Here is a 27,481-nt window from a genome sequence, read left to right as displayed (position 1 = left end):
ATTTCCAAATTGAAATTTTTGTTCAGAGTAGCTAATAATCCTGATAATGTCTACAGTCACTCTGGACAGGAGGCAGGAACAGTTGTTAACTGTGCTGGTGCAGCACCCCATGGTCCCTGACTCCTTCCTCTGACCACAGTTTGCTGCCTTCTGGGGAGACACCTTCAGTGGAAGGTGGTGGGTATGTCACGAAGTAGATCCAGCTCTCCTCTGTTTTCCTCCTCAGAAACTGGTTTGATGAGATTGTTTTCCTTTAGTCAGAGCTCTCTGTAGTTATCATAGAGACCTGCCTATTTATTCTTTGGCGCCATCTGGAGTACTACTTGTTACACTGCACGCCCACAGATTCTCAAGATTCCTTGTTTGCCGCCAGAACCTTATTTAAAAGCAGAAGACTACAAGGTAAATTTTATTATGAAAATTAGTGAACCACACACACCTACAGATTTCAGTGCCTTGAAGAACTAGTTACATTTTTATTTACTTCTTCTGTTTCCAAGTTACTGAGAGTGGTTGGGCAATGGAGAGCTATTTACTTATTAGATAGAGCTGTTTCTTGTATTTTACTTCTATTCATGAAGATTGGGTGGAGCATAAGAACATCTGAGATACCGCTCTTCAGCATCTTGCAGTTAAGGACTGGCCAGCTCCAGAATTCCCTGGTCACAAATAATTTTCCTAAAGAATGCAAGTGTGTCAGCCTAAGCTGTGATTCTTATTGCTACATTGAGCCTCTTTGAGCCATGAGCACTATTGGATCCCTTAGTGGGAAAGAAATGGAAGAAAAGCTTATGAATCCTGGCCTAGACCAGTGAAATGCTCCCCGAGGGCTTATACTTACTGGAAGTTGAGATAGATTTCTCAGCCTTGACCCATGTGTTTCATGACATTGGTTCATTATCTTCAGGTTCTTCTACTGTATGGTAGATACATAGTTGTAAAGCTGGTTTGACTGTGTCTTTTATCTCCAGATTCCTTCACTTCAGAAACCAACCTAGATTTTAGAAGTGGACTGACAGGAGTGAGCCAACATGACTTAGACCAGGTGAGGTTCTGTTCTCATACTCTTTTTCTTTTTTGAAAGGAAAAAGGAAAAGCCTAGTATGTTAGTAAGATGATGATTTTCAAGAGTTGTGTACAAAGACCTGATTTTATTTCTAGCCTGGCCACCTAACAGCTACGGGACTTCAAACAAGTTACTTTTGAGCCTCCATTTCCTCACTGAAGAAATGGGAAGGATAGTTCAGCCTCAAAGTGTTTTGTCAGAATGAAATGAAGTTTCATATGTGAGGCTCCTAAGGCTGTAGTGCCTGGAAGGACCATTATGAGAGTTCAGTCGTTAGTAGGTATTGTGTTCTGGAAACTCCCAATTTCTTTAGATTGACTTTGCAGACTTCTTAGGCACAACGTGTCACTTAGCACTTAATTTTTCAGAAAATAATTTAATGGAGAGATTATGAATAGCCATTAAAAGTTCCATTGCAGGAGACTATAATACTATATATTATGTACTTAGTAACCTCTTGACCAATAATGTTGGAATGATGAAGAGCATTCCAAAAACAAAGTGAAAACCTCATATGAATCTAATAGGAATGTTAGGAACAAAGCAGTTAGCAGGATAGGCATGTTAGATAAACTGAATTGCAACTAGATTTGCTGCTAGGCATCTGAGTGTCCGTAGCCCTAATGAGATAAAGCCTGTGCTTTTCCGTAGTCCCTCTTGGTCACTGCCTTTCTTAAAGCTGAAGGTTGAGTTTATCCAGGAAAGAGTATTCTCCAGACCATACCTACCCAGACGTCATACATAGCGTGTTCTCATCCAAGCCCTGACTACTATCTGCCCTTAGTTGACTTCATAATGTAATTCATATTTTGGCTAGGTGTGTTTAGGGAAGTCAATGTTCAATGAGGCCATGGGCAGAATTAGCCAAATAGATCTTCCAGAAGATGTTTAATAAATATGTGTTGAATTAATGACTAGACTAATTATGTTTCATTAGACTGTTCTATTATAAAGTTAAACTATAGGGTTAATAAATAACTTTCTCCCTCTGTGCTTTGATTTTACTGCAAAACTGAAGGCAGGTAGATTCATCTAATTTTTTACTCAATTTTAGTGTTTCAGGATAATGCCAAAAGAATCCATCTGAAACTACTTATGCATTCTAAAATACATGAATTCTAAAGTGTATACCAGGCTCTTCTCCTCTCTTTATATGCTTTGAAAATATACACAAGCAATTTTTTTTTCTAGTTGAAAAATCAAGTAAAAGTAAGAGCTTCTTTCCACCTTACCTGTTTCTTTCCCTAAAGGCATCCACTCCTAACAGCTTCTTGTATCACCCTTCAGGAAGTGTTTTTGTGTATATGACTATATATCAACAGCATCTACATTTGTTCCTATTTAAAATTTTACACATTTATATAAGACAGGAAAGGGGGAGAAACAATTCATACCAATAAATTCTAACATGGAAATGTAAATGTTTAATTAGCTACATGAGGGAGAAAGGACCACATTACAAAAATTCCAAGGTATTTTAAATTGGAAGACATAGAATAAAAGAAATAATTGAGACTGTAATTTTAATAATAACGTCATCTGTATTACCTCTAGCTTCAGGCTGATGCCATCAACGCTTTTGGAGAATCACTACAAAAGAAACTTCTGGACATTGAAGGATTGTACTCAAAAGTTCGATCTCGCTATAGTTTCATACAAGCTCTAGTCAGACGTATCCGAGGCCTGCTGAGGATATCAAGGAACTGAGGGCCTGTGCTTATACTCTTCCGGGGAAGAGATGAATTGGGGGAAACTGTCCCCTTTTTATAGATTTGTTTCTAAATTATGACCAAAAAATATTTTGCTATTTCTTTCTTTATATATGGACATCTTTTCTGTAAATTTCTTTGCCTGGTTCCAAGCTCACTAGTGAAAAAATAAATACTTTTTAAAAAACAAAACATCTGGTTAGTCTTTTGAAATTTGACCTAGAAAATGATCAACATTAACGGGAATCTAACAAACTATTCACAGTGGTGTTTTCTCATTAGGGATATAATTCTGAATGTTCTATTAAAGGCATAGTCTGAAAATTCCAATTTTTTATCTTTTTGTTATCTATATTCCACTTCTGTGATAATCAGGGTTACTCCCTGGGGTAGAGTGGACAACAAACTATGGCTGTGCTCTTTCACAGAAGAGTGTACGTAAGGAGCATCTGGGTGGCTCAGTCCATTAAGCGTATAGGTCATGATCCTATCATGCTGCTATAGCATGCTTCAGCTATAGGTCATGATCCCCGGGGTCCTGGGATCAAGCCCTTCTTCGGGCTCCCTGCTCGGTGGGGAGTCTGCTTCTCCTTCTCTCTCTGCCTGCCACTCCCCCTGCTTCTCTCTCTCTGTCAAATAAATAAACAAACTCTTTTTAAATAAATAAATAAGTAAATAAATAAATAAAATAATAGTGTACTCAATACTGTGAATGTGTTATAGAAATGTCCCAAGAAATGAAGCCATCTCTTTCCTAATTTTTTTTCTTTTCTGCATGTAAATGACTATAATAATTTGCATTTGTTCCTTAGAAATAATTGTTAAATTTCCCAAACTAATCACCTACCATTATTTCTCATGTAATTAATATGATGGCTACAGTTAGGGCAAAAGAATGTATACAATGATCACTCTACCTCTTGCCCAGTTGTATTTATGTTCAAGTGACTACATCATCTCAAAGTCCATTTTCTCCCTTTCTAGCCAATAAGTATTTCAGCCTAATATGTAGGAGAGGTTGCAGAAAGGGAGAGTCTTGATTCAGGCAGTAGCAGAAAATTTATATGTAGTTATACACTGTTGGTTTTTTAAAACAAACTTTTATCACTTCCATGACCTTTTAACATCTTTTAAAAGGGTTCTGCCATTGTTATATTTTGAAGTGAATTAACTGCCCACCATTTATAAACATTAGTCTTTAGCTGGAAAGCATCCTGCTAATAAACAGAAATCATAGAGGAGTGTGAATGCATGAATAAGTGGGCCCACCATGGAGTAGTAACTATAACCCTGTGGGCATATGGTGATCTGTACCATCTGAACACAGACAGGAGCCCAGAAAGAATCAGAAAGGAGCCTGCGGCACAGAATCAAAGCATTTTTTAAGCCTTGGGAATGTGAAGGTAAATGGAAGGTTAAGATTTTTAAATTTACTAAACTGTTTTCTTGTTTTCCCATCATTTCTTCAAAACTACAGTAGAGTGGAACGGAAATTGGACACTGGAAAATGTGTGGGGAGGGAGGGCATTGAAGGATTGCAGCTGCAGGTGTGTTGCCTAGAAGACTGGCCAGAGATGCTATTTGTATAACAAATCCGGAGGAAGAAGCTCTCAGGGCCTGACTGGCGTGGTTACCTGGGATGTAGAGAGGGGCTGTTAGGTGCAGCTTGTGCTCTGCAGCAAAGCAGAGGGGGTCAAAACACTGTAGAACTTTGGTTTTTAAGTTTTAGCATGTAAAGGGTAGGTTCGTCTATTCCTAAAAAATACTAAATAAGCAAGGGATCGTAATACAGCCTCTTTGCTGAGTTACTGTGTTTGGTGGGATAAGAAAAAAAAAGTGAGTTTATTATTGTATTTTTCATAAAATAGTGTTGTATAAAAATGTCTGAATTTTATCTTGAGCTATAAAAGCTATTCATACACAATTGAGCCCTTTCTAAATATTTATTTTCCCAAGTTATTTTGAAAAATGTCTCTTCACGAGAGTTGAAAGAAAAGTACAATGAACCTGTAGCTTCACCAACCGTTAACATTTTGCTCATTTGCTTTATCTTTTTTATATGTGTATATATACTGGTTTTTTTCCCCTTAACTGTTTGAAAGTAGATTGTAGACATCATGACACTTTATCCATAATATTTCAGCAAGTATTTCCTTCCAAATCATAATACCATTATCACACGTAAGATGTTTGCTAATAAAGTGCCATAAAATTTTCTAATATTCAGTCTGTATTCAAATTTCAGTTGCCCCCAAAATGTACTTCTAGAACTTTTTTTTTTACCCAAAATTAAATCAAGAATCACATTACATTTAGTTCTGTCTTGTTTCCTTGATTCAGAAATGATTCCGCTGCCTTTTCAGGGGAGAGGTGTTTAACGTGACATGTTAGCTGTTTTGGAGAAGGTCCCGCGGTTTTTGTTTTTTCTAATTCAGGTTAAACATTTTTGGCAAGAATACAATTCTGTGGGTGATATTATGCCTTCAGTATATTATATTAGGAGGTACATATCAGTTTGTCCCATTATTTTAAGTTTGCTCAATTAAGGTAGTGCTTGACACACCTCTCCATTGCAAAAGCTGTCTTTTTTCCTCTTGTAATGAATAATTTGTGGATTGATACTTTAAGACTGAATTTGTTTCCATAAACCTTTTCAGCCATTGATTTTACTATGCAAATTTTTTAAATTGTGTATGGCTTCAATCATACAAATAATATAATCAGTATAATAAACATGCTGATACCAACTCTACCCTCATACCATATAGTTAAATTAATCAAATCTTAAAATTAGCCATATTTGCTCCAGAATTATTTTTTAAAGGAAATCTATAGTAGATACATTTGGGCTCCTGTGACTCCCTAATCCCAATGTCCCTACTGCCCTCCCAGAGATAACCTTTGTCAAGAATTCATTGTTGAATTTGCCATTTATGTTTTATGCTTCCACTACATGTGTGTTCATAGGCATTAAAAATAATTGTTTTGGGCAGCCCCGGTGGCGCAGCGGTTCAGCGCCGCCTGCAGCCCAGGGTGTGATCCTGGAGACCCGGGATCGAGTCCCACATTGGGTTTCCTGTATGGAGCCTGCTTCTCCCTCTGCCTGTGTCTCTGCCTCTCTCTTCGCTCTCTCTGAATGAATAAATAAATAAATCTTTAAAAAAATAATTTAAAAAATAATTGTTTTACAGGGTTTTTTCAAGTAATTCCAGTTAACAGCATGTTAAGTAATTTCAGGTGTACAATATAGTAATTCAGCACTTCCATACATCACTTGATGCTCATCACAACTGCACTCCTTAATCCCCATCACCTTAACCCATCCCTTGTTTTATACGTTGTTAATATTTATATGTATGATAGCATACTATGGAACAGTTTGCAGTTTGCTTTTTTTGGTTCAACATAGTTTTTTAAAAATAATTCCTCGTACTCATTTATCATAAATAGTGGTAGTTATTGTATTTTACAAAGACTCTATGCATTCTGTTGTTGGTGGGTTGGCATACATTTAAATTCCCAGTATTTTGCTATTACAAATATTGCTGCAATGATTATCACACGTCTTCTTGGATGAGACATATGATGGGTAAGAAGGTCTCTCTGGATTACATAGGGGTACGTTTTTACCAGGGATGATCCTACATTAACACATCATAATTGCCCAAAACCCCAGGGTTCACTCTTGGTGCAGATTCTTTGGGTTTGGACAAATGTATGACATATATCCATCACCATAATATAGAGTATTTTCACTGCCCTAAAAAAAATCTTATGTTCTGCACTCTGCTGCTCAATTCTTCATTCCCGCTTAATCCCCACCCTCATAAGCAATTATCTTTTTTATTGTCCCCTTATGTTTGCCTTTTCCAGAATTTCATGGACTTGGGATCATACAGTATGCAGGCTTTTCAGATAAGGTTCTTTCACTTAGTAATATGCATTTAAGCTTCCAAGTTTTCAAGGCTTGATAGCCTTTTTTTTTTTTTTTTCAGCACCGAATTATATTCCATTATCTGGATGTACCACAGTTTGTTTAATCCACTTACCTACTGAAGGGCATCTTGGTTGTTTCCGCTGATTGAAGTTCAGATCTCGTGCAGTTTAGACCAGCTAGCTAGAAAGGGAGTGAAGCCAGAGGGGAGCTCACAGCTTGTAAGAATATGCAATAGCTGAGAGACTGGAGATCTGGCTAAGGTTAAAGAATTGGTAAAACTGGGGATAAGATTTGGGAATATAATACTTCAGAGGTGGAGCAGGTCCAGTAAATGACGAAGTGTGAGTATGAACATGGCGGTGGATTGCTGAAGTGGTGTGAGGATGAAGGTCACTGGAGGTAAAGATTCTGGAAAATACAAGTGTATGTGGCCTTGGGAGTCACCCATGATTGTGATAGCTTGGCAAGGCTGAAAGGACGGCTGTTAGATGCCAAAGCCTTTAGTAAATGAGGGGACCATTTGGGAAGTCAATAGATGAAGGTATCATGAAGGGGTAAGGGGAAGGCATGAATCTTGAAGTGTTTTCATCTGAGGACATTTAAGTAATCTCAAAAGTAGCAAAAAGAATTCTGCCCTTTGCCCCCCTTCTCCTTGTAGTTATTTGGGGGTATAAGAGAAAGAACCTTGGGAAAGACCTTAGAAGAAAAGGCTTCCTTTCAGGCTTTATCTGTGAGAAGGGGTTAAGGTTTTATGCAAGAACTTCAATAAATATTAGGTTCAGAGGCTGCACCAAGTCCTTGCTGGACACTGAGGATGGAGTCATGAACGGAATGAAGTCCTCATCCTTACGTAGCTCACAGTATGGTGTCTTGCAACACAAAATGTTTCACAGGCCGCTGCTAGCATCACCTGGGAGCAACGTAGAAATGCATAATGTCAGGCCCCAACTCAGGCAACTGAGTCAGAATCTACAGTTTAACAAGATTTCCAGGTGACTTGAATGCACATTAAAGTTTGAGAAGGGGGGATCCCTGGGTGGCTCAGCGGTTTGGTGCCTGCCTTTGGCCCAGGGCAGGATCCTGGAGACCCAGGATCAAGTCCCACATCAGGCTCCCTGCTGAAGCCTGCTTCTCCCTCTGCCTATGTCTCTGCCTCTCTCTCTCTCTCCTCTCTGCATATTCTAATGAAAAAATAAAATCTTAAAAAAAAAAAAAGTTTGAGAAGCACTGGTCAAGATTTAACCGAGTCACATTTTAATCTAGAGATGTTGGAAAATGAAGTGTGTTACAGCCTCCTACCAGTACCTCTTACATCTTGGCAGTCGCTTTAGTTCAAAGAGATCCTACTCCTCTAGTTACAATGATCAGAGAGCACCTGACACTAACTTGACCAATCAGCATTGCTTTCCCAGGTATTTGAAAGTGGTAGGGAAAGAGTGATCTGGTTTTTCTATTGTTGGATCATTTAATGAGTAAACTCCAGAAAGTTACAATGATCATATTCTGGAAGCTGGGGGGGAGGGGGGATTAGGCAAAATGAGAACAATGAAGCAGATCTGTGGAGGGAAAAAAAAAAAAGCAGAAATGGAGAGAAAATGCTGCTTAATTCCAGGTAGCCTCCTTATTCCCCGTCATCCGTTGTACCTTTATAATAGACTCCCATATGGCTTAGGTTAATATGATTTGGCTGTTGCAGCCTGGAACCAGGGTTTCTACTTAGTGTAACGAGTAAGGGTGAATTCCGAAGGCTGAGAGCAAGGAGAAAAGGTGTTCTTGCTTTCTAAGGGTGTCAGTGGAGGCTGCTGAGGGTGTTGAAGACCAGGAGCAGGTGGTGGTCCCTCTGTGTGGAGACGGGATGGAGAGAGGTCTTCTAGAGCTCACTGTGCACCCCTGACCCCTCACGTTGTCTCCTTCGATTCCCACAACAGTTCGACAGGGAGCTGGAATCAGGAGAACAAACTTGAGAGAGGTTAAGTCACCAGGAAGCAAAGGCAGCCGGGAACTGGAGGAGACTGCGCCTGGCTCCTAAGGCCTCTAGCTTACCTACTTAGGCACCTGTCCCCTATCAAAAGTGTTCACTGGAATTTACACAGCACACCTGGGGCACTTTTGAGCCGCACAGCCCTCCTCCCCGTAGATTCTGCATGGGGGCCCGGGGTAGTTGATGTTGCAGAAGCGCCCCGGAGGAGGCCGCTTTGCACCTCGGGAGGGGACCTGCCGCCGCCTGCAGCCCTTCCAGGCCAAGGAGCCCTAACCCCGTCTGTGCATCGGAATCGCTGGGGGTGCTGGTGGTCCTCTGGATCCCGGAGGCCGACGCAGGTCTGCAGAAGCTGGGCTTGGGGACCGCGGGCCTGGAATGTGCAGGTCAGGCTTGTTTTTCGCGCTTCTCCTCGAGGCGCCCAGCTCGGGCGGTAATCCCGGGGCGCTCCTGCAGGGGGCGCCAGGTCGCCGCGAGCGGCGCGGGGCGGGGCTGGGCGCACCGCGAGGGGCGTGACGTGGCGCGGGGTGGGGCGGGGCGGGGCGCGGGGCGGGGCGCAGCGCGGGGGGCGTGGCGGGGCGTGACGTGGCGCGGGGTGGGGCGTGGCGGGGCGCGGGGCGGGGCGTGACCCGGAAGCGCACGGCGGGTTCCGCCCCTCGCTCGGAGCGGCAGGGTCCGACCCGCCCGCCGAGCCGCGCCGCCCTCCGCGCCGACACCATGCTCCAGTTCCTGGTGAGCGGGGACTCGGGGCTCCGGGGGCGGGCGTGCGTGGGGCCCGCGTCCGCCGTCGCCCGAGGGGGGGCGGGGGCTGCGCCCGGGCCGGTGGTGCCGCCGTGTGCGTCGTCGGGTCGCCGGGGGACGTGCCGGCCTCTGCGGGGCCCCTCGTGTGCCGTCGCGCCCTCGCGTTGCCGCCTTGGGGGGCTCCGCCCCGCCCCCAGTCCCCGTGCGGGCCTTAGAGCCCGGCGGTGGGTTTCCTGAGGTGCGCGGGCGGGCGCGGGAGTAGCGGGTCAGGGCTGGGGGCCTGGGGGCCTGGGGGCCTGGGGGCGCGGCTCCGGGACTTGGGGGCCGGCGGGGGCCGGGCCCGGGCGTGCACCTGACTCCTGCAGGGTGCTGGGGGGGGATGGGGGGCGAGGGGGGCGGGTGTTAACCGTGAGTAAACAAATTCGATCGCATGGCTCTTTATTTCGGTTAAAAACCGGCTTTCTGGCAGGGCTGAGTGTGTTTCAGGGAGTGCCCGCTGGCGGTTTGCGGAGGGCTCGCCGGACGTCCATCCCCAAGTCAGTCTTGTCTGGCAAGTCCCTGTGCCTTCGGCACGCGATGCTGCCTTCCCTTCCCTTCCTACCTCTGGTTCCGGCCAGGACGCAGGTGTGCCACTTAGCTTCCAGGTGGCCACTCGGAGCGCCCCGGGGACGAGATGCCTTCCCAAACGTTAGGTTCTTTATCAAACAGGATTGTGGGGTCGCTCGGGGGGCGGGGCGGGGCTCAGCGGTGGAGCAGGATGGGATCCTGGAGCCCCACGTCGGGCGCCCTGCCCTGCGTGGAGCCTGCTTCTCCCTCCGCCTGTGTCTCTGCCTCTCTCTCTCTCTCTCTCCCGTGTCTTTCATGAATAAATAAAATCTTAAAAAAAAAAAATCAGTTACCACCTTAAAAAAAAAAAAAAGAGGGGGCACTCTTAACAATCCTCTTTTTCTCTCTTTTTTTTTTTTTTTAAGATTTTATTTATTCATGACTTTTCCACCTCGATTCCCCCTCTGTCGGATGTTGGGTTAACCCTTTCTCTTCGTTTTAGCCATTTGATTAATAAAACAATGAGTTGAAGGTGATCCCTCTGTTGCCCTCGAGCTTTTGACCTGGGACCAGCCATCCTGTCCTAGTGCTGAAGAGGTCAGCCGCCTGGGTTCCAACCCCAGCTCCCTTGTTTTTAAGCACTGGGAACTTGAGTAGGCCACTTAAATTCCGTGTGCTTCAGTTTCCACATAGGAAAATGGGAACCTACAGGCCTCGGAGTTGGGAGGATTGAAAATGAGTTATTACGTGAAGGTACTTAGAGAACAGTGACACCCAGTAAGGACTCAGACGTTGCTCAGTGTCTCTTTAACAAGACAGCAGCTGAACTCTGATACGGTTTTTTCTCTAAAATGGGGACTCATTTACCCTCAGAAAGGTAGGTGGTGGGACAAGTTTGGAAAGTGACAAAAATGGTTACGAGGTAAACCTGTGCCCTCTCCACCCACATTTTGGAACCCTCCAGGACGCTTCCTACACTTGTCACTTCCTGGAACACTGTTGGAAAACCACTGCACCCGAGTAGGGGACTTCTCTCTGCCTTCCATCTTTCCTTCCTCGCCTTCGATTCAAATACTCGCCCATCATTCCAGTCTCAAAACCTTGTTCCCATGGTCCTGTTGCCCTTTCCTTTTGCTGCAGTAGCTTCCTTAAGGTTTGGCTATAGTTGTCATAAGGAAACTTGGGAAGTTTTTGAGGGAAACCTGACAGGGAGGACCGGTGCCGCTCGGAGCTGCGTGTCCACTGCCTGTTGTAGTGTCGTGAGGGCCAAGTATTGCTCTTGTGACCTGAAGTGGCAGTGCTTGGTACTCCTAATCACCTCTGCCTCAGTTCCCCCCTCCCTCAGCTTTTGGATCCTTCTCGTCTCAGTATCTTCTGACATTCTTTAACATTATGATACGCACGGCTTGACTTTCATGGAAGAACCTGCGGAGTGAAGGTGACGGGCTAGGAGTGCTGGCCCCTCGGGAGCTGAGGGGGTCAGTATCTTGGTGCAGCAGCTGGGAGATGGCCCTATCTAATCTCGCCTGCCCGTGCTGGCTGCCTTTTTCCTTCATTGGGTTTCTAGATGTTTCTCAAGCCCTAGTCCTTGACTCTGATCTTCTCTTCAAACCTGCCCTCAGGGAGTGTGTTCCTTGTCATGCTGTCACCTTCTCTTTGCTGCTGCCAAGACCACCTTGCATCCCTGTCTCTGAGTTCCAGTTTGCTGTCATCAGCTGTTTGCTGAACATCTCTTGTCACCCTCTCTGTTCCAGATCCAACACATCTGGACCCATTACCTCCCCTATTCCCCACCCTGTAGCACACGCCTCACAATTAACTTCTTTCTGTTTTCTCTAGCCCCGGCTTTCTCAAATTTGAAATACTGACATGATCTCTGATTTATTTCTCCCTTTCGTTCTCCATAGCATTTAGCTGCTATGCCCAACACATAGATTTCCCTCTGTACTCTTGGGCAACTTACTTAACTGCTCTGTGCCTCAGTTTCCCCAACATAAACTGGGCAATAACAATACCTGCTTATGAGACTGTGAAGACCCTGAGTTAATTCTTGAAAAAGAGTTAGAACGCAACTTTGCTCACAGTACTCCGTAAATGTTAGCTATCGTTTTAAGCCATCGGGTCTTCATCACCTTAGGAAAGTTCCATCTTTATGTTCCCACTGCCAGGTTCATAGTCTCTTTTACTCCATCCTTGCCCTTGCTACACCAACCTAGCTGGTGTAGGAATGTGGGTTTTGAGTTGGAAGAGTTGTATGAGGTTCTGCAGTACAGCTAACATGCTGACACATCAGTTTCCACTACTTGGGGAGGGGGGCATCTGGTTTATGTTTTGTCCCTTCCCATTAAAATAGGCTCATCTCCATCACGGATGATGTCTATCATTTTTGATCAATGTCTCCCTGACTAATTCTTGGTGTTAAAGAGCAGTTCTAATCCACATGACAACCCTTTACATTTTTGAGAAGCATTACCTTTGTACCTCTCTCTATCCCCTTGACCCCCCACCAGTCTTTTCTTTAGACTAAGCATCTCTCATTCTTCCATCCATTGTTTATGGCTTCAAGTTCATGCTGGTTAGCCGTCCCTGAATATTCTAGTTTTTCGATTCTTTTTTTCCCCCCTCGTTTTGAAACATGGCAGTCCCGATCCAGTCTGATCAGTAAGGCTGTTGTCTCCAGTTCTCTGTTTCCCTTGAGCCCTTGGTGGTCTGTCCTCTCTTGAACTACCAGAGGCATTATTTCACTCCTATGCTCAGAAACTGTCAGTGGTCTTTATGACCCTGCACATCACCTAGTAACCACTGGCAACTTGGTTTTTGAAGATTTGCTCATCTGACTCCACTTTCCCTTCCTGCTGCCCTTCAACGTATCTCTGTTTTAGAATGATTATGCTAGCTTACCGACCTGGACCACCGGTGGACCTTGCTGCCTGCAGACCTTCCCATGTGGTTTTCTTCTTTTTTGCCTTCCCAACTACTCTTAATGGCTCAACTACTATCTTTCCCTATGAGGTTTCTTTGTGACCCTATGCTCCTAAAATCTTCGCACTGTTAGGATCCATCTTTCTGTTAATTTATGTCTTAAGTGTTTTTCATCAGTGTTTTATTATTTTCTCAGTAATAGTCTTTCACCTTGTTTTTCATATTTATATTTCCAGGTACTTTTTAGGTGTTGTGCGTGGCATCCTTTTTAAAATTACATTTTCAAATTCATTGCTGATGTATAGAAATGCTGATTTTGGTCTATTGATTTTTTTTTTTTTTTATCTAACGTCTTGGCTATCTTTTAGCTCCCATAGTTTGTAGATTCACTTGGAAGTGAATCAATGATAGGGCACCTGGCTGGCTCAGTTGGTAGAGCATGCGACTCTTAATCTTGGGGTTGTGAATTTGAGCCCTATGTTGGGTGTAGACCTTAAATTTTTTTTTTTTAATTAAAAAAAGTGGGGCATCTGCCTGGCTCAGTCAGAGACATTGTGTGGCTCTTGATCTTGGGGTCATGAGTTTGAGTCCCACATGGAGTATAGAGATTACTTAAGTAAAAAACTTTTTTAAAAAATTTAAAAAGGAAGTAAATCAATGAATGCAATACTGTGAAAGTGGTCATAATCTCCAGTGAAGGCAAAAGTGACAGTTTTGTGTTCTTTTCCAAGTTCTGTCTCTGTGTCTTGAGTTCGGACTTCCAATGATAGTGAGAGTGGATATCATAGTTTTTTCTTCTGCTTTAGTGGAAATGCTTCTCAGATTTTAGTATAATGTTTGTGTTTCTGATTTTCCAAACAGATTAAGAAATTCTATTGCTAGTTTAAGAGTTTTCATTGAGATTGGCAATTGGATTTTATTTATTTATTTATTTATTTATTTATTTATTTATTTATTTTTTAAAGATTTTATTTATTTATTCATGAGAACACACAGAGAGGATTGAGAGAGAGAGGCAGAGACACAGGCAGAGGGAGAAGCAGGCTCCATGCAGGGAGCCCGACATGGGACTCCATCCCGGGTCTCCAGGATCACGACCTGGGGTGAAGGCGGCACTAAACCACTGAGCCACCCGGGCTGCCCGGCAATTGGATTTTATTATACTATTTCCCCATCTGGTGAAGAAGTGCTTTTTCTCCTTTAAAAAAAAAGAGATTTTTTTAAAGATTTTATTTATTCATGAGAGGCAGAGAGAGAGAGGCAGAGGGAGAAGCAGGCTCCATGCAGTGAGCCCGACGTGGGACTCGATCCCAGGACTCCAGGATCACGCCCTCGGCCAAAGGCACTAAACCATTTTTCTCCTTTAATATGTTCATACAGATTCCATTAGATTTCTAACAAGAAGCACTTGAACTGTGTGGCCCACTCACACCATCATTTGGAGATGCACTCTCACTGTTGTGTTCACTGCACCTTCACTTATTCTAATAGTCTTGTCTTTCTAGAATAGATCATAAATTCCAGAAGAAGCAACATAACTTCCCTAAGCACATGACATTTAGTCAATACTATGTGATTTATTTCATGTATTTAATTAGATACTATTCTTTTGCCTGATTACTACTCTCCAATTCTCCTAAGATAGAATATTTGAATCAGGTTCTTTGAGACCAGACTGGTTCTACCTGATGGACCTCTTTCAGAAGTGTGACAGCTATCTTTCATGAATGTCCCTATTTAATTGACTGGCTCAGTTGAAGAATTAACAGCTCCGCCTCTCCCCACTTCATTGTCTAAGGAAAATGATTGAATACAAAACCTAGCTTATATTTAAAAAATGCACATCTCTTTGGTGGTAGTAGAACAGATTTAGGCTATTTTCTCAGCAGATTTTTGTTTTATTGAATAGGATGTGGGTTTTATTATTACTCGAAACAGATGTTTTTGTTTAAAATTTTTATTTATTCATGAGAGGCAGAGAGGGAGAAGCAGGCTCCCTGCATGGACTCTATCCCAGGACCCCAGGATCATGACCTGAGCCAAAGGCAGATGCTCAACCCCTGAACCACCCAGGTGCCCCTCAAAGCAGACGTTTAACACAGTTGATGATTTCTCCACAAGTCTTTTAAAAAAAAAAAAAAATTTATTTGAGAGAGAGAAAGAGCCCGAGCAGGGAAGGGGCAGAAAGAGAGGGAGAAGCAGACTCCCTGCTGAGTGAGGAGCCTGATGGGGGGGGTCGGTCCCAGGACCCCAGGATCATGACCTGAGCCGGAGGCAGACACTTAACCGACTGAGCCACCCAGGTGCCTTCACAACAAGTCTTAAATGTTTAAAGACTAAAAGTGAATTTTTTCTTACCTCCTTGGAATGGAGCAGTCTTCAGCCAGCTTCTATAGGTCTCTAGATTTAAGTGGAGACAGACAAAATCAGCAGTTTATCTTTTATTAATGTTAGATAATGTATACTTCTGATTTTCTTGTCAGTGTGTAGTTTTCTCACCTAAGACCACAAAACATTTTTAGGTATCCTTCTGAATGCTAGTCATAGCAATATTGGCTAAGTAAAATGAGATTATTTTTATTATTTATTTTTAAGGAGATTATTTTTAGATTTCTAAAATCTCTTGTCAGTAAATATGAGATGGTTCAGATTCTGTGTCAGAACTTGGGTTTGAGTGTGTACTCTTTGAAAATGTAATTTGATGAGTCCTATTTCAGACTAGTTAAGTAGCATTTAGTCGGGGTTATTGCCAGGAGCCATCCCCAGGTAAAAATTGTAGCCTTATTGACAGACATAACTTTTTGAACGAGGAAGGGGTTAAACAGCAAATGAGAAGAGTCAGATTGTTTTGGAGTTGACTTTCTTAAGACTTGGTGCTTCTGTATGTTGATACAGTGTTGTAATTAACCTGCTCATGTATCCTTAAGTAGAGTTGATTTTCTGTGGTGTTTATACATAAAGCCAACTATTTATCTCAGTGGTCATCATTTTGTTTTTCACTCTAACATTTCCATTCTTTTTAAACATCTGTCCAATCTGGAAATCATGAAGTTGTCTTTGATTTCTAGTTTTAGCCCATATAGCTAATATTTTCCCAAATCTGATTGATTTTTAAAAATATTTAAAGATAATTTATATCATACAATTCAACCATTTGCAGTGTAGAATTCCATGGTTTTTTTTGTATGTTCACAGAGTTATGCAACCATCACCACTATAATTTTATATCCATTATTTCATTGTCCCCAAAAGAAAATCCATATCCACTAGCATTCATTTCTCATTCCTCTCTTCCCAAATTCTGGACAACCACTAATTTATTTTGTGTCTTTATGGATTGATCTGGACATTTCCTTTAAGTGGAGTCCTATAATATTGGTCTTTTCTGACTGCTTTTCACTCAGAACAATATTCTCAAGGTTCATTCATGCTATAGCATGAATCAGTACTTTTATGGCTGAGTATTACATTGTATGGATATTCCACATTTTGTTAATCCATTCACCAGTTTATAGGCATTTGGGTTGTTTGCACTTTTTGGCTATTATGAATAATCTTGCTGTGAAAATATGTGAACAAGTTTTTGTGTGGATGTATGTTTCAGTTCTCTTCAGTGTATGCCCTAAAGTAAAATTGCTACATCATATGCTACATCACATTTCTGTGCTCAACTTTTTGAGGGATTGCCAGACCATTTTTCAGAGTCGCAATATCATTTTACATCCCATCAGCAGTGGGTTTTACTTTCTCCACATCCTTTTCAACACTTGTGTATCTTTTTAAAGTCCTTCCTAGTAGGTGTGATATGGCACCTTATTGTGTTTTTTTTTTTTTTTTTTGCATTTCCTTTCACTAGTGATATTGAGCATCTTTTCATGTGCTCATAGGCCATGTATAACTTATTTGGAGAAATGTCTATCAAATCCTTTGCTCATTTTTATTTAATTTTAAAAAAATATTTATTATTTATTTGACAGTGTAAGAGCACAGCAGGGGCGGGTGGTGTTGGGCAGGAGTGGAAGAAGGAGAAGCAGGTTCCCCACCAAGCAGGGAGCTCAGTGCAGGGTGGTATTCTTGATGGTATTCTTTGAAACACAAACATTTTTAATTTTGATGAACACCAGTTTTTCTTTTATGGGGGGGAGATCATTTGTGCTTTTGATGTCATATTTAAGGAAACTGTTGCCTAATGCAAAGTTGTGAAGATTCATTCCTTTGTGTGTTTTTTTTTTTTTTAATATTTATTCATGAGAGAGACAGAGAGGCAGAGACATAGGCAGAGGGAGAAGCAGACTCCCTGTGGGGAGCCCAGTGCAGGACTTATCCATGGACCCCAGGATCTTGCCTGAGCCAAAGGCAGACTACTCAGCTACTGAGCCACCTAGGCATCCCTACTCCTTCGTGTTCTTACAAGAGTTTTCTTTTTCTTTTTTTTAAATACTTTCAATTTATTTATTTATTTATTTATTCATTCATTTATGATAGTCACACAGAGAGAGAGAGAGAGAGAGAGAGGCAGAGACACAGGCAGAGACAGAAGCAGGCTTCATGCACCGGGAGCCCGACGTGGGATTCGATCCCGGGTCTCCAGGATCGCACCCTGGACCAAAGGCAGGTGCCAAACCGCTGCACCACCCAGGGATCCCTTACAAGAGTTTTCTAGTTCTAGCTTTTGCATTTAGGTCTTGATCCATTTTGAATTAGTTGTTTATGATGTGAGATAAGGGTCCATATTCACTCTTTGGCATGAAGATAACCAGTTGTCCTAGCATCGTTTCTTGAAAAGACTATTCTTTTTCCGTTGACTGTATTAGCACCCTTGTTAAAAATCACTTGACCAGGGGCACCTGGGTGGCTCAGTTGGTTAATTGACAGACTCTTGGTTTAGGCTCAGGTCATGAATCTCCAGTTCGTGAGATTGAGCCCCATATCGGGCTCTCTCAGCTTGGTGGTGGGGAGTCTGCTTCGGATTCTCCCTCGCTTAATCCTCCTTCATTTCATTTCATCTCTATTTCATTGATCATCATTGATTTTTATTTTATTTTTAAAGTTTTTAATTCTAATGTAGTTAACATACAGTGTTACATTAGTTTCAGGTGTACAGTATAAATGATTCAGCACTTCTGTATATTACTCAGTGCCCACCAGAGATCAGTATACTCTTCCTCTCCTTCACCAATTTCCCCCATTCCCCTACCCACCTCCTCTCTGGTAACCATCAGTTCTCTATAGATTAGAGCCTATTTAGGAATCATCATTGACTTTTTTTTTTTTTTTTTAATTTTTATTTATTTATGATAGTCACAGAGAGAGAGAGAGAGAGAGGCAGAGACATAGGCAGAGGGAGAGGGAGAGGCAGGCTCTATGCACCGGGAGCCCGACATGGGATTCGATCCCGGGTCTCCAGGATCGCGCCCTGGGCCAAAGGCAGGCGCTAAACCGCTGCGCCACCCAGGGATCCCTCATCATTGACTTTTAAGAGGAAAAATGAGTCAGTCATGTTTAGTTGATTCTGGGCGTTGCCTTATGGGTACTTACTCATTATTCAGCCTTTTTTTGAGTAGAGCTGCTAGGTGAATACTTCCAGAGCAGTGCTTTCATCCTGTTGGTGGTGGTAAAGAGTAGCCATTGGCTCCCTACCAAGATTGCATGTGAACTAAACTCCTTTGCCTGCTTCCTGAGGTCCCTCAGCCAGCCCTGCCCAGGGCGCCAGACTTCATTCTCTCCATTTCAAAATTCACATCCTCTTCTGATCAGTCCAGTTTTAGTCATCTCATCCCCTCTGCTTTCATACCTTATGCCTTGATTCTTCTCCACGTTCAGTTTCCTTCTCAGTTTAAATTTAAACTCTTCCTTGGCATAGAGGCTTTAATAACATACTGAGGTACACTGCTCTCTTTCAGATATGGTTTCTTAGAAGAAATCACTTCTGTTTCGTCCATTTGGCCACATAATGCATGACCCTTTTCTGATTTTTCCCACATCTGTTACATTCAGGGTCCTGTACTGGCTGCTGCCTTCATTTGTTAAATAACTATTTTATTTATATGTAGCTTTCTTCCTATACGTTGTATAAACTTAAGATGTGTAGAAGCTGTTCTGTAATCCCTTCACAGGGCTGAATATGAATTTATTTTTAGTATATAAGGAAGGGTCTTCAGTCTTTTAATCAAAGCCTTTGGGGCCCAGAGGTTTTTTTTTTTTTTAAGATTTTAGAAAGATTTCAGCTGCATATACCTGTTATTTAACCCAGTAGCACTCTGGGATAGCACTCTGTAATGACATACATTAAAATATTTGTTACATGTATTCGCCAATAGGGTAGGATCCTATTTTTAAAGATTGCTTTTTCTGGGGATCCCTGGATGGCTCAGCAGTTTAGTGCCTGCCTTCGGCCCAGGGCGTGATCCTGGAGACCCGGGATCGAGTCCCACATCAGGCTCCCTGCGTGGGGCCTGCTTCTCCCTCTGCCTGTGTCTCTGCCTCTCTGTGTGTGTGTCTCTCATGAATAACTAAATCAAATCTTAAGTCTTTTTTTTTTTTTTAAGATTATTTATTTATTTATTCATGAGAGACAGAGAGAGAGAGAGAGAGAGAGAGAGAGGCAGAGACACAGGCAGAGGGAGAAGCAGGCTCCATGCAGGGAGCCTGATGCGGGACTCAGTCCTGAGTCTCCAGGATCACGCCCTGGGCTGAAGGTAGGCGCTAAACCGCTGAGCCACCCGGGCTGCCCAATAGATCAAATCTTTAAAAAAAATAAAGATTGTTTTTAAAAAATAAAGATTGCTTTTTCTATAACAAAAAGTGAGTATTCATGCAGAAATGTGATAGAATATAAATAGCATATCAGTTCAAGTCAGGTGTGATTGTGCTGCCAATTAAATTATAGCAAAACAGTTTGAATAGAGTTTTGGGTTTCAGAATTGTAGGTAATGGATGGAGGAGCTTCACTGATTCTAAGTGTATGGTGTGATTGTAGAGCTGGAAAATGCTATCTCTTCTGTGCGCTGCCCTGGGCCAGTCCAGACTTTCCTCCCATGGCTTGTAGCTGCAGCCTCCTCCTCCCACCCATTTGTCCTCTAACCACTTTGCTCATATCACTCCTCAGTCCCCACATTCCTGGTGTTTTACTGTTGATTGTCCCCCCTGTGCTTGTGAGAAGCAGCTGCATATTCCTAAAGTCTCAAAATGACTGCAGAAAGAATGTGATAGTGTTGAGCTTGCGAAGCAGTCATTTTTCTTTTTTCTGCACTACCTTCTCTGCAGGGAATCCTATGGGGGAGTGATGTCGACAGGGCACTGTGGAGGTGGCATACAGCCATCTGGATGGACTCCTCGTCAGGTCTTGGCCTAAAAAAAAAAATGAAACAGTCTTGGCCTGCAGAGAGGTGCAGAGTCATTCAAGACCTATAATCTGGCTCCAGTCTAACTTGTCAGACTAATGAGTCACCATTCCTCAGATTTAGATTTTATAGGTTTTTTTCTGTGTAAACTTGCCTAGTGAGCATCCCATGAATAACCCATAAATGCTTTTCTGGCCTCATGCATTCTCCTCAATATTTCACTTAATATGTGACATTTCTCTTATGTTGTATATTTAATTTTACAAAATCCCAGTGGTAGACCTGGAAGTGTTCTGAAACTAGAATTGGATATGACTTGTCTAGAGGCCTGTAGTTTTGTGGTTTTTGTGAGGTTTTTTTTTTTTTTAAAGATTTGTTTATTCATGAGAGAGAGAGGCAGAGACACAGGCAGAGGGAGAAGCGGCTCCATGCAGGGAGCCTGATGTGGGACTCGATCCCAGAACTCCAGGATCACATCCTGGGCTGAAGGCAGGTGCTAAACTGCTGAGCCACCCAGGGATCCCCTGTGGGGAGTTTTTAAAAAAGATTTTATTTATTCATGAGAGATAGAGAGAGAGAGAGAGAGAGAGAGGCAGAGACACAGGCAGAGGGAGAAGCAGGCCATGCAGGGAGCCCGATGTGGGACTCGATCCTGGGACTCCAGGATAATGACCTGAGCGGAAGGCAGATGCTCAACTCCTGAGCCACCCAGGTGCCTTTGTTTTTTTTTGTTTTTTAAAATAACTGTTTTGTATTTTAAAATAACTACTGTTTTTTTCATGTGCTGGTGAAATTGCCAAAGTGAAGCCACATGAGATACTCCGTATTTATGTTAAGACACACGTGGTAAGAACCAGGAATCTTAAATTGTTGGAGCAGGAAGGAACATTGTATGTTTTATAGATCAGGAAACTCAAATCAGCTACAGCTACATAGCTAGATGGTGAGCGGTAGAATCCGAAATCTCTTTTTCTTGAAAATTTTCACCCTTATGTTTTCTGTGCTTGGTGTTAGAGCTCAAATTCTCAGTTTTTTTTCCCCCCTCTTCTTACAAGTAAATTTAATACTCTTTCTGGATTTGGAAAATCTCTGTCTACTTAGTTTCAACTGACTGGAGTGAAAAAAATCCTTTGCTTCTTGGCGCCACATTGGTAAAACTGTTATTTCACAAAATGTGTCTGATTGATCAAATGATTAGAAAATGGATTCTGAGTAGAGACTCTTTTATGCTCTTTAACTAACAACCAATTTTTTTTTTTAAATTGTTTCATTTATTTATCCATTCATGAGAGACACAGAGAGAGGCAGGGACACACACAGGCAGAGGGAGAAGCAGGCTCCATGCAGGGAGCCTGACTTTTGGGACTCGATCCCTGGTCTCCAGGATCCGACCCCAGGCTGAAGGCGGGCGCCAAACCGCTGAGCCACCCGCTGCCCCTAACAACCAATTTAAATTGTGCTTTTGTTTTGGTGTTTAAGGCTCAGGAAGGCTGCGTTTTGTTTCTCCATGTATCTCTGACCTGAAGAGACAGACCACATCACGTAGAAAGGATGGTGTTAAGTGCCACCCTTTTTTGGTAACGTCTGCTGTGTATTCAATAGGAACAGTGCTGATTAGAGAGAAAAACTTACACGCGGTATACTCTATACACCTAGTATAACTCTTCTGATTTTTTTAAAAAAGGAACAGATGCAAGTTTGAATTTATGAAATTAGAAATTAGGCATCCCATTGGAGATTCTTAATTATTGGAGGAAAAAACTCCAGGGAATCACAGGTCATCATTAGAACTCAAAATTTAACGAGCTTTGGTTCTTTTATTTTGAGTGGAGGGCTTTAAATTTCCATGAAACCGTTTTTGTTCAGGAAAATAGTCACCCAATGGGATAAGCATTTATAGTTCTCTAAAAATCATCCCTGAGTGGCTCAGTGTGTTAAGGGTCCGCCTTCGGCTCAGGTCATGACCCCGGGGTCCTGGGATCCAGCCCCACATCAGGCTCCCTGCTCAGTGGGGAGCCTGCTTCTCCCTCTGCCCTCTGCCTCTGCCTGTCCCTCCTCTTGCCTGTGTGCCTGCTCGCTCTCTCAGATAAATAAAAATCTTTCAAAAAAAATTTATGCCTGTCTGTCCTCACTGAGTAAGTGCTGGTTGGGGAATCTGTGAGACCCACGGGTCTCAAGTGTTCTGCTCCTTAGGTTCCACCCCTGCCTGAGCGCTGAACCATATGCCATCTCAGATGTGTCAGAGGTTCCTATGCTTTTCCGTCGTGACACATCTTCGTTTTTGAGTGTGAATCTAATTGAGGTTGTTCTGTGTTCCTTTGTTGTGAATGACCCTGAAAAAGTCACCTCATTACTGTGGGCCTCAGGTCTGAAGAGATTAAACTGTGAAAAATCTCTTCATTTTCCAAGATAATACGATACAGAGAAGTACATTTTTTAGTCGGATGTCTTTTACTTGATGTAGCAAGAAGTAAACAATACTTAAAACTAAAAAAGAAAGAAAGACCAAAACCAAGTTGCTTTTAACAACAAAATCATCACTCTGGCTTGGGTTTCTAGAACTGACAGTTAAGTATTTATGGAGGTTGTGAGGGGACAAGGAGAATCTAGGGTAGATTTGTTGAGTGCTGCCGTTCATGTATTCTCACTTTTGTATGCTCTTCAACCTTTTGGGAGAGTATTTCTGTTTATTTTACAGAAGAAAACTGAATCTCATGCTGCCTAGCCCTAGACTGGACCCTGGGGTCTTGAACTGTCCTGAGCGCCTTAGACTGTTGTCTGTATAGTTTGGTATCGGATGGCACAGAACTTGGTATCTAGTATAACTCTTCTGTTCTACTCTTTCAGCTTGGATTTACTTTTGGCAACGTGGTTGGAATGTATCTGGCTCAGAACTATGACGTAAGTGACCATATCCATGTCCTCCCTGATTCCGTGTCACTAATTTGTAGTGACTTGTCTTTGTTAAAGTCAGTTATGCGTCCAGCATAAATGATGTCCATAGATCTGAGGAAAATGTCCTGAATGTTGTAGAAAGATTTTCCATTGTTCAAAAATACACCTCATAGAAGCATCTGTCCTCCCTGTCACCACAAGAGGGCAAAATCCCATCAGTTTAGATGGTCTTGTGATCCTGAGCTGGTGCTTGTTAGCCTAAAGGAATTACTAAGTTAGAGTCTTACAGTTCTATGGAAAATTATGTGTAAGTGGGAATGTAAAGACTAATTAGATAATCTGATTTTCAGCCCCCGCTACCCAGTAGTAATGACTGAGAATTTTAGTGATGGATCTTTATCACGCAGCTCAGTTAAGGGCAGAGTTTTGCGAGTGCTGAGTTATAGTAGCCTCATTTTATAGATGGGGAGTTGAAAACCCCATGACAAAGCCACCCATGCATGGGGATTCCTGAAGGTTGTTGTAAAGAGAGGGAAAGGAAGGAAGGGCAGAAAGAGGGAAAGAAGGGAAACAAATACTAACTTTTGATTTGTTTGTGGTGAAGGTTTTAGTGTGACAAAAGAAATTCTTTACCAACCTTCACTTGAGTTATGTGGCTTTCTAGGCAGGAGCTTTATTAATTTATATCACCTTTATGGTTTATAAGTACAGCTTCTACTTAGCACTAGATTGAGGTGCTGAGTGAGTAGGTAAAAGTAGAAGTCAGAATCGGGCTTCCTTGGCTTCCAGGAAGGGAGCGGATGTCAATTTACAACTGCTGAGATCCTTCTTAAGTGGTTAGGAGGCTAAGAAATTCTATTTAGTAGGTCCCTTTCAGAGGAAAATAAAGACTTGTACCACAACCCTTTATAAGTGAAAGACTATTGATGAGGTAGATGTAAAATTACAATATATTTTTTTTTCTCTTTAAAGATACCAAACGTGGCTAAAAAACTAGAAGAAATTAAAAAGGACTTGGATGCCAAGAAGAAACCCCCTAGTTCATGAGGCGAATTCCAGCACTGCCTTTTGGATACATTGATTCTGCTGTTCTTGAGGGCCTCCTTATCATCTGAACCAGAAGCTTTTGTTTTAAATTCCAGCCTCAACCATTTTCCTCTTTGCTAGATCCTGCCTTGCCTGAGAGCACAGATGGGGCCAGAAGTTAAGAACCACCCTTTCCATCTTCCTCACCTCATCCCTTCTTCCTCCCAGCCACTTGAGAAGGCCTGACTGGAATTATGGTGCTAGATTAGTAAACGTGACCTTTAATTAGTAGTCTCTTTATTCTTTGGAATTTCTACTCTTTTCTAAAGAAAAATTGATGAGTTTTGTATAGCCGATCAGACATAAATAATGCTAATTTCACAGTTTAGCAATTATAATGGCTGTTTAAACATTTGGTACTAAATTATGTTGTTTTGGGGAGGGGAGTTAACTTTTTAAAATTGTATTTGAATTCAGTTTGCCAACATACAGTATAACACCCAGAAATTAGATTGTTTTAAAGTCCTTAAATTTTTTTTTTTATTTAAATTTATTTTTGATTGGTGTTCAATTTGCCAACATACAGAATAACACCCAGTGCTCATCCCGTCAAGTGTCCACCTCAGTGCCCGCCACCCAGTCACCCCCACCCCCGCCCACCTCCCCTTCCCCTAGTTCGTGTCCCAGAGTTAGGAGTCTTTCATGTTCTGTCTCCCTTTCTGATACTTCCCACTCATTTTTTCTCCTTTTCCCTTTATTCCCTTTCACTATTTTTTATATTCCCCAAATGAATGAGACCATATAATGTTTGTCCTTCTCCAATTGTAAAGTCCTTAAAATTAAAGCCCAGAAGCCAGTTACTCTGGAATTATCCCATTTATTTTATGCTGTTATCAGGCAGCTCCATAGTTGCTAATTTAATCAGTAAATTGATTTACTACTCATTAACTGGGGAACTGTATTCTGAGGGACCTGTCAGGAACTAGGGAGTTTAAAAATATGTAAAATAATGGCCTTTATCCTCTGAAGAATTCAGTCTAGTATGCATATCTTTCCCTAATCATGTCTTTGATTTGGCTCTTCTCCCTCCAAAGAATCATACTCACCTTAAGGGATTACAGGTGCATTTGACATTACATGATGGATAAATGACATGTTGTAAAGGAAATTTTATGCCTCGTCACATTAAAAAATGTATTTACATTATAACTTTATAGCAATTCTCATAAGAAACTTTGAGGGGTTTTGTTTTGTTTTGTTTCCTGTATTCAGAAATCACCATTGTATGTTGACCCATACATAGGGATATCTCTACATCCCTCATTTAGGAAGAAGCTACTGAAGATGAGACCTCCACTCAAATGCCAAAGATTTGTCATTGTCGATAAGTCAGGATGGAACATAGAGGCCACTTTTAGGCAACAGGCTTGAGCAATAGAGACCTGAGCAAGGCAAAAGGGCCCACAGTGACCACTGAGCTGATGCAGTCTCATTAAGCCATAGGCCCTAACTGACCAATGGGCCACTTAAAACCAGTCACTGTTCCTAAGACTGCCAAAAAAGGGAGAATTCCATCCGGCCCCATAGTCCCTTATTTCTCCTGTAAATATAGCCCCTCACCATTGCCTCTTGGCAGACAGTCCTTCCTTTGTTGTGGTGCCCACTGCTTCCTTTCAGTGTATTCAGTAAACTTCTACTAAAGCTTTAAAAAAAAAAAGCAAGAATCACCATTGTAATTTGTCAAGTGTATAATTAGTCCATTTTTTTTAAGTTAAAAAAATGTTTGTATATATCACTTTTTCCATGGGTCAGGATACAAAAGTGATCAGAATAAAGGACCCCTAATACTCTGTCCCTGAGCAGCTAGTTCCTCTTCCTGGATGCATGCACTGTCAACAACAGTCCCCTGTATACATTAAGAAGGATTCTGTGCCTGACCAAATACATGTGTGTAAAGGGGGTGTTTACACAGATCATAAACTACTCGGTTTATGCCTGGCCTTTTTTTTTTTTTTTTTTTTTTTTTTACATGGAGGTCATTCCATATCGGTATGTAAGGAACAAGAACTCTCTTTCTCTTTCTTGGCTACATGAGATTCTATTGAATGGATATACCATAACTTACTTAATCTGTTACTGATGAACATTAGGTTTCCTGTCTTTTGCTGTTACAGTGATAGCCTTGAGCCTAAAGTTATACATATCTGTGCAGGGTATAGCTATAAGCTAAAACCTAAAAGTGAAATTTGCACTAACTAGATAAAATCCCATTTGTGTGTTTTGTGTTAGGGGACTTAGGCAGGTCTTTGATAATGCCATTTCTGAAAACATTTTAGAATCGGTGAACTGGAAGAGTAATTTAGAGATGCTTTTTTCAGACAGTGATGACATTGGTACTATGTGATTCTAAAACAAAGGGGTTCTGTTTCTCTTTGGAAACAGGGATCTCTCATACATGAGTATAGGTTTTATCCCTGGCAGCTTATGCTGGTGTGTGATACAGATTAGCAGCATATTGTGGTTTGCCTTCACCCTAGAAGTGAGATTACTGGCAAGGGTCTTCTTTTTCTGATGCTGTTGTATTCTCTAAGGTGTGGATGCAGTATCTACCTCATACAGTTCCCCTGAGAAACGGTTGAGGTAATCCATGTGATGTGTTGCACAGTGCTTTGCAAATTGCCAATAAATAATAGATATTGGTCCGAATATGCTGCTTTTGGTCAGAATACTTTATTTTTCTGCAGTCACTTTTGGAACCAGTTTATGAACCATATAAAATGTGTCATTCGGTGGTCACTGTCTTGGTTGCTGATGAAAATCTAGAGTATCTACCTTGATTATACCTCCTGGCTCACAAGATTTGATCTTGAATGACTGAATTGTTAGCAGAATGAACTACATACAGCCTTGAAGGATAAAGTTTTACTACCTTTGAGGATATATTTAAAAATGCTACAAGCTTAGAGGGATTCCTTGTCACAGGTAGCAGGATTGCTTGTGTGTCGTCTCCCAGAGTGGCCTTTTTGGGGATGAAGACAACTTAGATGTTAGATTAGGAATCTCTATACTTCATAAACAAAGCTCATTTGGATGTAGGGCTTCCCTCAGGAGTGACTCTTGCCCTTGCTAATGGGCTCCTTTCTACCAGTAGGAGCCATCCAGCAAATCCTGTTCTTGCATTCAGGATTCATGTGACCTGTGACACAGTGAACACAGGCTGCTTTAATGGTCACTGTTCAGATACCCTCTTCTAATGTTAGGTTCTTGCAGCAGTGAAAGGGGGCTCAGTTCTCAGGCGAGATTATCCTCACTAAGATG

At 42.0% G+C, this 27,481-nt stretch overlaps 2 protein-coding genes across 6 annotated transcripts in view; both read left to right on the top strand.

The window, feature by feature from the left end:
- Window positions 1-2,967, top strand: part of NUP205 (nucleoporin 205) — a 115,765-nt gene extending 112,798 nt beyond the window's left edge. For all 5 annotated transcript variants that reach the window (XM_072762967.1, XM_072762966.1, XM_072762965.1 and 2 more), the window contains 3 exons: window positions 274-402; window positions 972-1,045; window positions 2,621-2,967. In XM_072762967.1, coding sequence (XP_072619068.1) covers window positions 274-402; window positions 972-1,045; window positions 2,621-2,773 — 356 coding nt within the window. In that variant the 3' untranslated portion in view covers window positions 2,774-2,967. The remainder of the gene's footprint in view (window positions 1-273; window positions 403-971; window positions 1,046-2,620) is intronic.
- Window positions 2,968-9,407: 6,440 nt separating this feature from the next.
- STMP1 (short transmembrane mitochondrial protein 1) lies at window positions 9,408-26,869 on the top strand. The gene is made up of 4 exons (XM_072762670.1): window positions 9,408-9,422; window positions 9,487-9,669; window positions 23,090-23,143; window positions 24,110-26,869. Exons 1-4 carry the CDS (start codon window positions 9,408-9,410, stop codon window positions 24,182-24,184), a joined length of 327 nt encoding a protein of 108 aa, XP_072618771.1. The 3' UTR covers window positions 24,185-26,869.
- Window positions 26,870-27,481: the final 612 nt, after the last annotated feature.

This window comes from Vulpes vulpes, chromosome 7 (genome assembly GCF_048418805.1).
Source record: "Vulpes vulpes isolate BD-2025 chromosome 7, VulVul3, whole genome shotgun sequence".
Lineage (NCBI taxonomy): Eukaryota > Metazoa > Chordata > Mammalia > Carnivora > Canidae > Vulpes > Vulpes vulpes.
Note: the sequence above shows the minus strand (reverse complement) of the source record. Positions and strands in the feature narration are given on the sequence as shown.